This window comes from Etheostoma spectabile, chromosome 17 (assembly GCF_008692095.1).
Source record: "Etheostoma spectabile isolate EspeVRDwgs_2016 chromosome 17, UIUC_Espe_1.0, whole genome shotgun sequence".
NCBI lineage: Eukaryota > Metazoa > Chordata > Actinopteri > Perciformes > Percidae > Etheostoma > Etheostoma spectabile.
In genome coordinates, this window is record NC_045749.1 from 3,691,997 (window position 1) to 3,706,802 (window position 14,806).

General features: G+C 40.0%; 1 protein-coding gene across 1 annotated transcript in view; it reads left to right on the top strand.

The window, feature by feature from the left end:
- The window catches only part of cdh5 (cadherin 5), a 31,537-nt gene that overhangs the window by 14,812 nt on the left and 1,919 nt on the right, over positions 1-14,806 (top strand). Inside the window, 9 exon segments of the mRNA XM_032541848.1 lie at positions 517-621; positions 899-1,041; positions 1,135-1,268; positions 2,462-2,571; positions 3,434-3,536; positions 8,532-8,662; positions 8,876-8,990; positions 13,532-13,664; positions 14,652-14,805. Of these exon segments, the coding sequence (XP_032397739.1) occupies positions 517-621; positions 899-1,041; positions 1,135-1,268; positions 2,462-2,571; positions 3,434-3,536; positions 8,532-8,662; positions 8,876-8,990; positions 13,532-13,664; positions 14,652-14,805 (1,128 nt within the window).

Sequence of the window (14,806 nt, forward strand, 5' to 3'; positions counted from 1 at the left end):
CCATTCTAGTGTGGTACAGAAAGCCTGCAGGAAGACTTAATTAAGGCTCATTAATATTCAGAGAGCTAAGCTGCTTGACTCTGATTGACTAACAGCCAGCCAATGAGAGCCTGGCTATCAGCATCCTTTACCAAGCGCAACTGGGAGAGCTCATGAATATTAATGAGCTCAATGACCAGCTTTTGTAATTGGCCTGATTTCTTTGATTATTTATTTTCATTAATTAGAGCTGACAGAGGAGGTAGCAGTTCATTTTCACATTCACAACATTACACATATGGACCTAACATATTTCAAAAAATATGTTTTGTTTTATGTGGCAGGGCACCTTTAAGTAAAAGAAAAGTATTTCCAGCTTTAGCATCAATGGGCGTTCATTTTTGTCACCACAGGAACAACATTTCTTGGCCAATCATAGCCAATTAAAGGTGGAGAAGAACCCATAATAGGATGTGCTCAATATTAAATCAAACCCTAAGTGCTTATTTTTTTTACTCTTTCTGGGATCCCCAACAGGCTCTGGACTACGAGACAACGAACAGCTACACTTTCACTGTCCAGGTGCGAGAAAACCTGCGTTTTCCCGCTGACAACGATAAAAGTGCTGTCACCATAGCCAAGGTAAATATCAGACAGGCCATCTGTAGACTCTAAGCCGCCCTCCAGTTGATGTTATCACCTAGTTGATCATTATTTTTCTGTGAAAACGGGAGAGAAGGCAAAGTAGTACATCTCAGTTACGATCAGTGCCAGAATAACATATGAAGTATGCATTGTTGAAAACAAAAACAAAGAAGTTCCGTCCAGCAATTCTACTCCATTTAAATCTGTAAACAAATGTGCACAAATACAAGTCAATTATGTCTTTCAACCGTTGTCAATGAATATAAATTGACAGGTAAACATCAAGGTGCTGGACGTAGACGAGGCACCGGTCTTCTCCCAACCCGTCTACACTTTCACTGTGATTGAAGAACGTATTGTGAGCAACATAGGAACAGTCATAGCCAGAGATCCTGACAGAGCCAACAAGAGCATACGGTACGATGCTGTGCAAACCTCCAAAAAACTAACTACTAAATTACTAATTCTGCATAGCGGCTGTTACACCCATCTCTTGCTCGTTCTGTTTAGGTACTCCATCTTAGACAAGGACTGTCCTATTAGTATCAACCCGCTCACAGGTCAGCTGTCCACCCTGAGGATGCTAGACAGAGAGCTGGAGGCCACCCACATGTTTCAAGTAAAAGCACAAGAGGAGCCAAGTGGTACGTGTCACACACACACACACACACACACACACACACACACACACACACACACACACACACACACACCCCACACACACACTTTTTGTTTAAAACAATAGAACATCAGATAAAGAATTAAAATCATGTTTTCTCTAACAACGGTAATGTTACACATTAACAGGGAATTTTATAGATTCAACATATTGCCTCAACACCTGGTCGACCCACACGGGAAGGAGAGAGTAGGCAGAAAAATCACATCAGTGGGTCTCTTTGTTCACTTGCAGCTTGCAAACCAAACTATATATTTTTAGAACCAGCAATGAATGAAATACAGACATCTATTTTAGGGGCTTGTCACGATGTTTAAGAAACACAATGGTCCCCTGAGCTTGGCAAGGTCCTCGATATATAGTACATGTACTGCACTAAAGATAGTTTCAAAATCTCAGTACAATGGGCCCACATTTATCAAAAGACAAATATTTAAAACATCGGTGATGGAAAATAAGTGTAAAAGCTGCTTTAATGTGACAAAAAACAACAACCTGCCAAACAAAAAGCTCACAAATAGAAATCCTTTTTCAGGCACTTGACCTTAATCAGTTCAATCAAAGGCAGAGATACACCACCATGATCAGTTTTATGGGTAATCACTGTCAGATCTGCCCATTAACGTCAATGACAAACAAGCTGTGTAAAGTGAGCTTAGACAAAGAAGTCAAGTAAACAAAAATACTACAAAAAACTTTTAAGTGGAAAGTTTTGGAGACTTGCAATGTAGATGGATTTATATATATATTTCACATGTGATATTTTCTGTGGAATGTTTAAATAGTTTCAATAAAAAGAAGAAAAAAAGAAAGCAAATGGAGCGATCACCCCAAAAAAAAAAAAAACTAATGAAGTGTAATAGTTTTTCTTGTTGGCACACCTGTGTCCTAACAAGTTGATTTATTTTCCCTCCACGTTAAATGAGATTATATTACATCATAAGAGTTACATGAAAGGATTTTTTTTATCCTCCTGCATACGTTTGCTCTGAAGAATCCCTGTAGGTAGCTCACTGAAATGTCTATTTCCATTTCTATGTCATCACACTGTGAGATAGTTAAGACTAAGGCAGTGCTACAAATGATGAAATAAGCCAATGCAACACACATCCATCATTACACTGCAGTTATTCACATGCTGTTGTCTGTTCTCTGTAGGTTTGGAGTCATTTGTGAAAGTTAACATCATAGTTCAGGACATCAATGACAACAAGCCTGAACTGACTGTGGATGAGATCTTCGTATGTGAGAACGACCTCACTAATATGGTAAGAAAAAGACGGTATTTACAGCAGGTTTTCACTTGATTTGGATATTTCTACAAGAGTGATGTTCACAAAATGTCTTCGTCTACAGACTCCTGTATCAACCTCAGATATGATAGTCACATGACAAAACATTGGGTTTAGACTTTTTTTAATACCTGACCTTATTTGTTTTAAGTTGTGTTTTTCGAAAAAAAAGAGCCTCACTAACATTTGTGTCACAATCTGTTGACCCCGGCAAAACAAGGCAGTATTCATCCCTGTTTTATGACATTTTTTGACAAAACATACACAACAACAAATTCATGCCAAATGAAATTCTTTCATTCATTCAGGTCTACCTGCCATTCAGAGTACTGGCCTACTCAGTTTGGTTTTTAGAGTCTTAAGACGCTGCAATGCGTTTCTCCTATTTTTACAGCATGAAAGATAGAGGTGAGAGTTAAAGGTGTGAACAATACAAAGAACTGCGTTAAATTTCATACATACTGTATATCTATTAATCTAACGAACTTTTAATTTTGTGTAAAAGGTTCAAACCCAATCTCAAAGTCTAACCTCAATCTATACCTAACCTAATGTTTTATAACATGCCAATACTAAACAGTTAGCTGCATGATAAATTACCCCAAAATGTCATGTGCAATGTAATCTACACCCAGATTACATTGCACTTTAAAAGATGGAAAAATTGTAATAAGAATATATACAGTATGTTAACATTATCTAGCTGAAACTGCATTGAAGTTACTGTGCTAATTTCCCAAAGGATATACGGTATATGCTGCAAAAATTTAGACTGCATTGGGTATAAGCAAGGTTTGTGTCCAGGATGAATTAATTGGATATTTTTGTCTTTCCTCAGGTAATTGGAACATTGAGAGCCACAGATAAAGACGACCAGCCAGCTTCCTTCAGTTTCAGCCTAGCCAGTGAGAGCTCCAACTTCTCCATCAAAGACTATGGCAGTGAGTATTCGTGTGCACTGAGCATATATTTACCTTTATCTTCCTGCTTGTTGCTCTAAACGGTGCTCGCAAGAAGCGCTGGCCCTGGCACTTGTTGCTATGCAACGATTGAAAACTCCATTTGAGGCTCAGTGCTTTGTTGCTGAAAGTTGAAATTATTCTAACTTCGCAAAGCATGCTTTGGTTCTCACAGCCAGATGGGGGATTTAGAGAGCCTGTCTGGGACCATAAGTGCTGTCTGGAATGCACAACAGCAGCAAATATTGGAAATAATGAGAGCAAATGGCTGGTGGACTTGCAGATGACTCTCTATGTATTCTAAACTCATCGCAGCTGAGGATGGTAAATTAACATGCCACACACAGTGCTACTGTGGTGCATTTTACAGTAAAATCATGGAGAAAAGAGTACAGGAGAAACTACACCAAGAGGCCTGAGAAAATGCATGTTTTGATTGTATTATTTTAAATAATTGTAGGGCTTTTCAAAAATAGTCTAAAACAAAATATAACTTTAATCAGCTTAAATGTAATAAGCTCAAATGTAATCAAACTTTATCGATCAAAGAAACACAGTCAGTCATCTGGGAACCACAAATGAGCCTAACCATCTGGTAGGTTGAAATATTCCTAAATATCACTGAATGATAGAATTAAATAATTGATTTTGACCTGCTTGATGCGACTGATGAAAAGTCAGAAGATCAAAAAGTCATAGTAATCTTCTGGGCACCATGTATCTCTGCCAAGTTTCATGGCAATCCACTTAAAAATAACCATTATTTCAGTATAGACCAAAGCAGCGGACTGACGGACAGTCAGACAGCTGGACAGCTTTCCATATTTTCATATACTGTGGTACTAAGGGAGTTGCTATTACACCTCTCAGTGTAGTTAGTTATAGTTCAGTTGACCCACTTGTATTCTACTCTTTGCCAAAGTAGCTGGCTCCTTCTTACTCAACATAAAAAGAGAGCTTTTTGTTACCAAAAGCTGATTCTAAATTCAAAGCAGCATCTACAGTCAGTAATCCGGTGCCATTTGTGAGTTTAAATGTGTGGTATAAATGAAAATGTCAGCTTGAATAAACAGACTGTGACATAGATGATGGTGAAGTTCTATGGAGACATTTGCTTTGATCCAGACATTGATATTTAGGCCAAGGTTGGTGCTCTGTTACATCAGATTTCCAAAGCCTATTTGGGTTATTCAGCTTAGGACACAAAATGGCACAAGTAAAACAGTTTTCATCATTTTTGATCATCACATACACATATAAAACATGAAAGCCCAAGGAAAAGTGGTACCAACTGTTCTAGTCAAATATTAAAAGTCTGAATAGATGAAAGCCTTAGGTAGTCAGATGAAAGATTTAAGTGTTACTATTTAATTAAAGTGAAACTTCACATACTGAAAGAAGATAAACAGACTTGAACTTGCCTCATTCAATTCTTCTCCGCTTGTGCCTAGAGGGGTTATAATTTATAATTTATACTCTTTATTGATCCCTTGTGGGGAAATTACAATTTACACTCTGTTGTTATTACACACTACACACATGCCTGAAATACACACACATGCTTTGGTTCAATGCCTGCACTGATGGAGAGATGTCAGAGTGGGTGGGCTGCCACTGCTGGACCAGCACCCTGAGTGGCTGAGGGGGGGTTCTGTGCCTTGCTCAAGAGCACCTTGGCAGTTCCCAGGAGATGAACTGGCATCTCTCCACTGAGCTACTGCCACCCCCTGACATGTTGAACTGATAAAGAAACAGAAGTGTAAGATGGAGGAGAGAAAATGGAAAGACAGATGAGGCAGAGGTGGAAGAAAACATGAAAGCAGGCGAGAGGAAGGGAATGGGATTAAGGGAGGCAGGTAAAATTAAAGTGAGTATGTACAATGTAAAAATGAGCAGAGGAGGGAATTCTTAAAGAGGAGAGAACAATAAAGAGGGACAAACAAGTGGATAACTACAGTTAGGAAAACAGACAAATGTGATGATATGAATGAGTGGAGAGTGGAGTATAATGAAGACTAATTAGAACGGAGAAAACAGGAAAATCAAAAACAGGAGGATGTGAAAGGAAGATAGAAGATGAGAAAAGGGGAGGAAAAGAAGAAAACAGGGTTAGGAGTACAAATGGGAGAAAACAAATGAGGGGAGAGGAAAAACTAGGCTGCAGTGAAAAGGAGTTAAGAATTGAGGATAACGAGGAGACGAGGACATGATAAAAGCAGGAAAGAAACATCAACACCAGAAACATCAAATGTTTAAATGAAAACAAAAAAAGGGTATGAGGAGTGCAGATGAGAAGAGGAATGTGAATACCAAGAACGAGGGGGAAAAGGATGAGATGAAAGAGACAGAAAGGACAAGAGAGGAGAGGAGGTGGATAGTTGTTTGATAAGTGGTTGTCAGTGTGAACCTCTGTTCTCCCCTGTGCCCCCCCCAAAAAAATCATCTGACAGCACCTCCCCTCACACCACTTAACACTGCTCACACACACACATACACACACAACAAGAGCTGCAAAGTGAAGGCTTTTAAAATATTTATCGACTACCAACTCGCAGAAAACAACCGTGCATTCATTACGGGACTGTGCAGCTACACTGACTCCAACAGTCAGTGTAGCTGCACAGTGAAGTGACAGCACTCGGTGTTACAGTAAAACCAGGCGGCTACACCAGGCTCACTGCATTAATACCAGGCAGACAAGAGAGAGGAGGAGGAAAGGTAAACAAAGAAATAAAGAGAGCGTAATGAGATGCAGGAAGAGAGAGATGGAGAGAACAAACAAAATATAGAGAGGACAGTGAGAAGTATACAGAAATCCGGAGGGACAGGGAAGAGATGAATTCAAACAAAGAAGGAGCAGGAGACGAGACAGAGAAGAGGGATAAGATGAAGGGAGGACAGAAGCTGTTTTCATCTTTTATTCAGTTTGTTGGGGATTCTTCTGTACCCATGTCCTCCCACACACACACACCTTCAGTGACTACATGTTAGACAACAATGGAAACTTGATCACATGAGGGGGTTGCATAAGCTGTATTTAATGGGTCAGTTCACTTACATTTGGTAGAATGTTGCCATGCAAATAGTTTGAGAAGAGGATCTGAGATGTACATCTGGAAACTTTATTGGCATAGTATGACCAAGCTAATGAGCTTGCTGACTGGCAGTTGGTAAACCGGCTGGCTTGTAAATGCAAATGGACTCTTCTTATATAGCTTTTTTAGAACCATTCACACACATTCATACACTGTGGACAAGGCTGCTGTACCAGGTGCCACCTGCTCATCAGATAAACCTTCACACACATCTACACTCCGAAATCACATCATTGGGGGCAATGGTTCAGTGTCTTGCCCAAGGACACATCGACATAGGACTGCAGGGATCAAACCCTCTACCTTCCGATTGGCAAGTGGCCGCTCTACCACTGAGCCACAGCCGCCCCATTGTAGCCATGATTTTGACTAACCAGTACTGTATTTGTCTATACTGCGTTTTTATGAATCCCATTTGTTTTCTCCCGTCCTGAGCAGTCCCCTAACCAATGGCAACCTGTTCTCATTCATGTCAGTTAAACGTACGTCCCGACCCAGAGCGTCAAATAGTGACGCCAAGAAGGACTAGACACTAAAGGAGACTTTATGCGTCAGTAACAAACGCAAAAAAATATCTTGACCCTAACCATTCAAGGTCAATGCCTAATTTTTGACTATCTTTAGACATGCATGGAACAAATCGTGTTTCTGCTAGGCGTTAGCTCACCAACTAGTCCCTCCCTTTTTTGAGAGGATGTGCCACTTTCTGGCATAACCTTTACACTGGAGGAAAAGGATTTTATTTGTGTGCTCAAAACATGTAAAAATAACAATGTATCCATTACGCTGGATACCGGTTTTCACTTGAACATTTTTGTTGTAGTTGTGAGAAAGTAGTTTCAATTATTTAGGTGAGTGAGGAAGGACTTTTTTAATATACTAATAATCAGTTACTTTTCCATGAATCATTATGGAATTTTAAGACCTCTGAAGGGTGAAAAAGGAGTTCATTTTAAAAATATCTCAGGTGAGATAAAATTCTTGAGCCAAATGATTTACTCACTCCTTTCACAAGACCGACATACTTTGTATTCAACATCCACTTTGTGCAAATGTCAGCAACACCCAGGTTGTTTTTATTTAAGCTTGCCCTTAAACCAGAGATATACTGTAGGTTACTTTGTCTGGGAGTTAAACAGTGTGTGTCTAGGTATATTTAAGTGGGTTGCAGGGGTCTTTCCTGTCATTGTGTTTGCTGAAATTCCTCCATTGAAGGGATATTGTGGAGAAAGGCTGTCCCCATCACCTTAGCAGGAAACTTCAGCCTGCCGTATATTTAACTAATGGCTGTATTGTTGGTCAGGCCTGGAGAGGTGACGTTAAACTCTGCTCAACATGTTCTGTTCTATACTTTTTTGTTTTTTTTCTAAGCCCTTTTGGTGCTTTTGGACTTTTAGCTCATTGTGTTTTTTGACTGGCCACCAATTCACCACATTACATTCAAATGATTAGGGTCTATATTGTCACAACAGTGTCATCTGCAAGTAACATAACAGTACGTTAATGCATGTATTTAAAAAGTTACACACAGGGCTTTGTTTTAAGTGTATAAGGCCACTATTTATAATCCAACGTGACTCAAATCCTAAATGCACCAAACTGACACATAATCACAAATGACCCGTCTGCCTTTATGTAACAACTCTCTTCTTGTTCTTATATCTTGTTTCATCTGCGGAACAGACGCTAGCTGTATAAATAGACTTTAAAGACTCCATGTTCAGAGCAGGTGAACATTAGATCCGCTTTAGTGAGACAAAGTGATGACTCAAACAAATTAGATATGGAGCTTGGAAAAAAGGAAAGGTAAATTTGTGTAGAAGGTGAAGGTGGTTGTCATTTTGTACACTCACTGTGTGTATTTATATGCTTCTTTCTTAAGACAACACAGCCGACATCATTGTGAAACAGGGGCCATTCAGCCTGGATGACCCCAAGGATTACAGCATGGATGTGCGCATCAGCGATGGAGGGCGGCCCATCCAGACCAGCATCACTAAAGTGGCAATCAAGGTCTGTGTGCGTGTGGGTGGGAGTTGTGATGTACTAAACTGCCTAAGATTATTTCAGCACATTTGAATAATTGCACCAGATTTAATACAGAAAAACTCATACTACCTTATCAAATGTAGTGTATTAGGACATATACAGTAAATGAACAGTGCAAGACAAATCAATACACGTCATTTCAGTACTGTACTGATTGAGTGTGTGTCTTGCCTGTAGTCGTGTCGGTGTGATGCCAGGCGGATTCCTACGCAGTGCAAAGCCGGTGCTCGGAGGATGGGAGTGAGTGTTCATGCCCTGATAGCCATTCTGCTCTGCATACTGACCATACTGGGTAAGTTTAAGTTTCTTTTTTTCTTCTCTTTCTTTCTCTCCTTTCATACTCTCCATCTTTGGTGGAAACACTCGTCGCTGCACTGCAAAGCACTTCTCGGAGATCATCTGTCAAGGTTTTCATGAGGGTGGAGATAATCCTTTTCTCTTGCTATTTCCTAGAGTGCCTGAGGAACTTTTCTTTTCGGTGACCATCTTTTCATCTTCAAGAGAAACTTTAAGGGGAAATCTAACAACTGTTCACATCAAAGTCTCTTTACAGGTGTTGAAGGGAGTAATATTGCGTATGTGAAGGGAAAAAAATGTTTTATGAAGCCTTTTTGAGGCTCCAGAGGGAGCTGTGTTAAAGCTTATAATTGCCTCAAGTGATGTTGCTTGAGTCCACGTCAGTTGTGGCTGAAGACTACGAGTTTGAAAATGAAGAAAATCCAGGAGTTAAAAAGAAGTGAGCAGATGGGAGTCCTCTGTAGCTTGCTGTTAATCTCATCTTGAGGCTGTATTAGTCGGTACTAGCATAACACGTACACACCTGAATCTCATACAGGCATGTCAGTGGTCGAGTTGCATTGTGGGTGATGTAGGCGTCAGGTTTTGACAAGGAATGAGAGTGCATAGAATAAAAAACACGGCATATCTGGTTCTTCTTCCACATATTTTTAAACTGTCCGTTGTAATCTATAGGAGTGCAATGCTAAATCGGTGCGGTAACCTTTTCTTGGTCCTAGGATTTACTGCATGTTAACTGCTTGAAGAATTGGCCTCTGAATTTTTTGCATGCTTAGCATCAGAGTCTCTGATCACTGAGCACAGCAAAAAGTATGACTATGAATGAAGGGGTTTTGAATAAGAATGTAACTTGTTCCCTTTGAAAACAGAGGTCCAGCTTCACATCCTCTCTTACAGAAGGGATATTCCTTTTTTTTATTCCCCCCACTCCAAACCAACCAACACCAAACTGTTTTTGCTGTGCAAACACAGTCAAACCGTAACAATAATGCTGAGTTGTAAAAGTATGTTGAGTATTATTTAGAGTTCCCCCAGCCTGCCTATGGGACCCCAGTGGCTTGGAATGGTGATAGGTGTAAACCGAGCCCTGGGTATCCTGCTCTGCCTTTGAGAAAATGAAAGCTCAGATGGGCCAATCTGCAATCTTGCTCCTTATGAGGTCATAAGGGGCAAGGTTACCTCCCCTTTCTCTGCTTTGCCCAACCAGAGAATTTGGCTCGCCCATGAGAGAGAGACATCAGGGCTTTCAGACAAGCAAAGTGGCAGTTGGTCAAGGCCACACCCACAGCCTCCACCTTGCCTTAGACTTCAGATACAGTATTAGGGGACCACTAAGGTCTATATAAAAGCATAATTTGCCCAATTAAAAGTGGTTTTATTTAATCTCATGTCTAATGGGGGTTTGAGACCTCTGAGCTTGGACTGTATACATATTTTTGTAGTTGGAACCAAGAATGCTATTGGAAGTAAATAAACAAGTCTAATTCAAACTGGTCAAATAAAATGTGTTTAAGTTTTATCAAACACTAATATGCGGCCATTGGTAAACTCATAGTGACTAACTCAGTGATAGAGAGACGAAAAAACAGACGTTTCTGAGAAAATATTGCAAAAGTACCTTCCTAAACCCACAGAGATTTATTCTCTGAGAGGAATTCATGAAGATGGCATTGACGTTGCAAGCAAAGTGCCAACACTGAGTGATTGGGGCATGTGCACAGATTCCCTTGCCCTTGCTTTGCGATAAATAAGGTTAGTGTTTTTGCGGGGAGCGTTCTCCCCTCCCTTTTGTTGTTAGTTTTATGAATAATGCAGCGACGGATGTGGGGAATAATGCCTGTGGTTGTGAGCTCAATATTCTCTTTGATACCTTCGCCCCCTGCTCCTTTTTTCTGGGGAAAAAGAGATACTTGTCATGTTGGATGAGAGGCACGTCAGAGATAGATGGCCAAACAAGAGGGATCTGGGATCAAAAGTGCTGAGGAAGAAAGGCAAGAAGAACTTAAGATAGAGGGAAGAAGGAGGAGTGACAGATGGAATGAAAAAAACTTTTATCTAGACTTAGATATGGGAAGAGGGGAGGGGTGAAACGGCAGACAGACGGGAGGCAAGTGAGACAGGGAACTGATGTGGAATGAGACGGACTGAGTGACAGAGCGAGACAGAAAGGGGTTAGAGAAGAGAGATGCCGAAGAGAATTGTGGGAAAAGCAGCAGAAGAATAGGAGTGGTAATGAGGAGAGTTTATCAGCTCTTTAGGTGCCGTCTGCTTATCAAATACTGCCAAACACTCAACCTATTAACTATTAATACACTCCTTCACTATCGCGCCTTTTTCCCTCCGTTTTTTTCTTCATCTCTCTCTTCCTTTCCCTCTGGGTCTCTCTGTCTCCCTCTTTGCCTCCTTCTTTTCCTTTTTCTGTCTCTCTTTTTCTTTATCAAACACACCCAACGCAGGCCAGATTAACTATTTAATGCACTTGTCATTATCTGCCAGGGCCCAAAGTAATTTACCGCGTTCCCTTTTCACAGACGCATTTTCTCACAAGAAGTCTGGTTTGACACACGCAAAGAAAAATTTCTCAGTCATTTTTTTGTACAAAGAAAGGGCTTCTTATTCTTTTTTTGTCTCTTTCCTCTCCCCTCTAAGTCTGATATCTCCTGAGCTTATTAAACTGCAGAGCATATGTTGTAAAAGATTAATCTGTTGGTTTCCCAGGCAATCTTAAATTAGTCCCGCTCGCCCTCGACTAAAAGGCACGGCTAATGCTGCCCGTCCGCTGAGAAAAAAAAGAGGTTCATATCGGGACCGAGGCTCTGGGCCTAATCTAATGTCAAATGTATCCTCCTTCTCCTCATCTGTCCTCACTCTTGATTTCCTTAGCCACAACTTCTCCCATTTCTTCCACTTCCTCCTTCCTTCAATCATTGAGGCTCTCCGTGTTTGTTTCTCTTTTCCTTTAATTTTTTCTCTTCCTCTTTCTCCTGCTTCGTTGTCCACATTCTCTTATTTCAATGGCCACTGAAATCCAGGGTGTAAGCAAGAAAAAACTTTACTTTGTTTCTTTTACCCTGAACTTTCTAATCCTATTTCTTAACTTGGTCAGTTCTTTTAGACCAAACAAATGTACAAATTAACAAAAGGCATTGCCATTGATTGTTTGAACAAGGTTTACTATCTTCACATAACCTGTAAAAGTCTATATTTTATGCCCCCGTTAGTTTCTCTGGTGTTCCTTTGACTTTGTCTTTTGCTGCAATGTCACAATTTTATTTAAGCTTTAAATTGACTGCTGGGCCTATTATAGCTAGCATTGGGGAGGTATGACTGATCCGACCAAGGCAGACAGAAGTCCAGTGTGTTGACGACCAGGAGATAATTCAGACAGAGTCCTGCGTTCATGGGTTGCTGCCTGTCTTTCTCAATAAGATTCATTTAAACACATTTAACTGTCATCAGTTTGACTGTTAATATGCACATTGGGAGAAGGTTTTAAAGTTGAAAGTCCAACGTCACTTTGTGTCTCACCTTTATGCAACATGACCACATACATCATTTATAACTGCCAACAGCTGACACACGTCTGTCTATCGACAGGCTTCACTTTTACAGTCCTAATACAACAGTTTAGTTTTCTGGCCTGACATGGTTAAGGTGTGATTAGCTTTAGGCCCAAACTAACTTGATAAGGGTTAGGGAAACATGTTTTGGGTTAGAAACCAGTGTCGACTGGAAACGGGAGGCGAACAGTGGTCTCCGTTGACCCGTCCCACTACCAAGACCTTCTTCCTCTGCAGACTTTGCAGCTGCATGTCACTTGAACATGAGCAAATGTCGGTGTTGGGCATTTACTTTTTTTTTTTTTTTTTAACTCTTATCCTTCTATTCGTGTCTACTCTTTTACTTCCTTTCCTCTGTTTCCCCTCTTCACCCCCCTTTTCTCTCTTTCTCAAGTGTTTATTTCTTGTCATTGTCATATGCCAGGTCCAACTTTGCTTCCTTTTCCTTATTTTCTCATCCCCCTTCACTTTGTTTTCTCCAACTCATTTCCACTTTTCCTCTTGTATCCACTAAATCTCTCTTTCTGTTTCTAACACTCCTCTCTCCTTTCTTCCCTTCTGTTTGTCTCCGGCTGAGTAGATGCATCTAAGGTTTTCGTGCTCGAGGCGAACGTCTCAGACACCTTAAACCATCCGCTCCTCATTTACTCCCCGTATTTTTGTTCTGTTTTCTAGACTCAATCCCTCGTTAGTGTTCCACTTTCCCCACTTGTTCCTTGCCCCCATTCATTTTCATATTTCGGTTTTCCGGGCATCATTTTCTGTCATGTTGTCATATTCATAGAACGGTTGGAAAGATGGCAGACAACCTTGTTTTACTGTGGATGTCGCTCTTTTTGTCTTTTTTTTTTTTTTTTTACCAATATAGACTCATATCTTTTACAGAAGAGAAATCTTTTATACATGTCCCACATACATTTATTTATTTTCATGTTCAGTTATGCTCTAAAAGACATTTTCCTCTGCTGCTTTTCAGTCATAGTGATTCTGTTTGTGATGAGGAAGCGCTACCAGAAGGATTCACTGGCCAGTATGAAGAACAGCGGGGAGATTCACGAGCAGCTGGTCACGTACGATGAGGAGGGAGGAGGAGAGATGGACACTAATGGGTATGTAGTAAAGGCTGAAATGTGCTGACACAGTTTATCAGTATTCTCTTCTCCACACGTTCCAATTCTTTGTCTTTCTTGGACAAAATACTCAACGTTTTTTTTAACCTTTTAAACAAAACAGTCAACTAGAGTATAATCAATAAATTAAATATCCGATGATGAAACAGAGAAGTGATTGGTTGTACAGTCAATCTAAATATTCTTTCCTTTCATATTTCTGTTCAAACTCAATGCATCTTGATAGTTGTTTTAAAATAAAAGTAAGACAACAAATAAATTCATTTTATATCTTCCTGTATAAATGTTTTCTAGACTACATTAATGTTCCTTTGTATTGATGTTTTACGTTTTATTATTTTTCTCTTCAAACAGCATACACTCTTATCAACTCTCCCCATTTGCAATATTTATTTTCTTTCCTGTATCTGTCAATTTGATGACCCAGTTTAACCAAAAGAAATCTTGGAAGTTTAATCCATTGGATTCTAATCTTATCTATATTTTAATAATATTAAACCCATACATAATCCCTAAATGCTATCCATAATATCTGCACCGTACCATATGCTAGCAAAGAACATAATGGCTTGGGTAAACTAGATAACATAAGCAGATTGCAGCAGGTAGAACAGAGTCAAGAATAGATAAGTCAAGCAGTAGAAATAATTATGACATTTCTCCTCTCATACTTTACTAAAATTCATGCTTAATTGAAGGCTTTCTGAATGACCTATGTTTTGAAAAGATGAAATATTATACATCCTAGTTGTGAAAAAGGATTGCATTTTATATCCTATAATCCTAGGTTGTGTTTTTATTTCCTCTAATAGCACTTTTTCACTGTTTTGTGTTTTTTACTGTGTTTTTGACAATGGACATAACTTTGTTGGTATGACTTTAACTCCCATGATCCCATTCTTAAATGAGGAGTTAACCAGCTCTTAGTAAGTTAACAAGTATTCATCTTATCTCATATTCTTTTAGCTACGATGTTTCAATCCTCACTTCCGCTTGCCACGATGGCTCCCTGCTCCGTCACCCGGACCACCACCCCCACCCCTCTCTCTATGCCATGGTGCAGAAACCCCCCCACCACGCACAACCCACCGCATGTAAGGGCGACATGGCCGTGATGATCG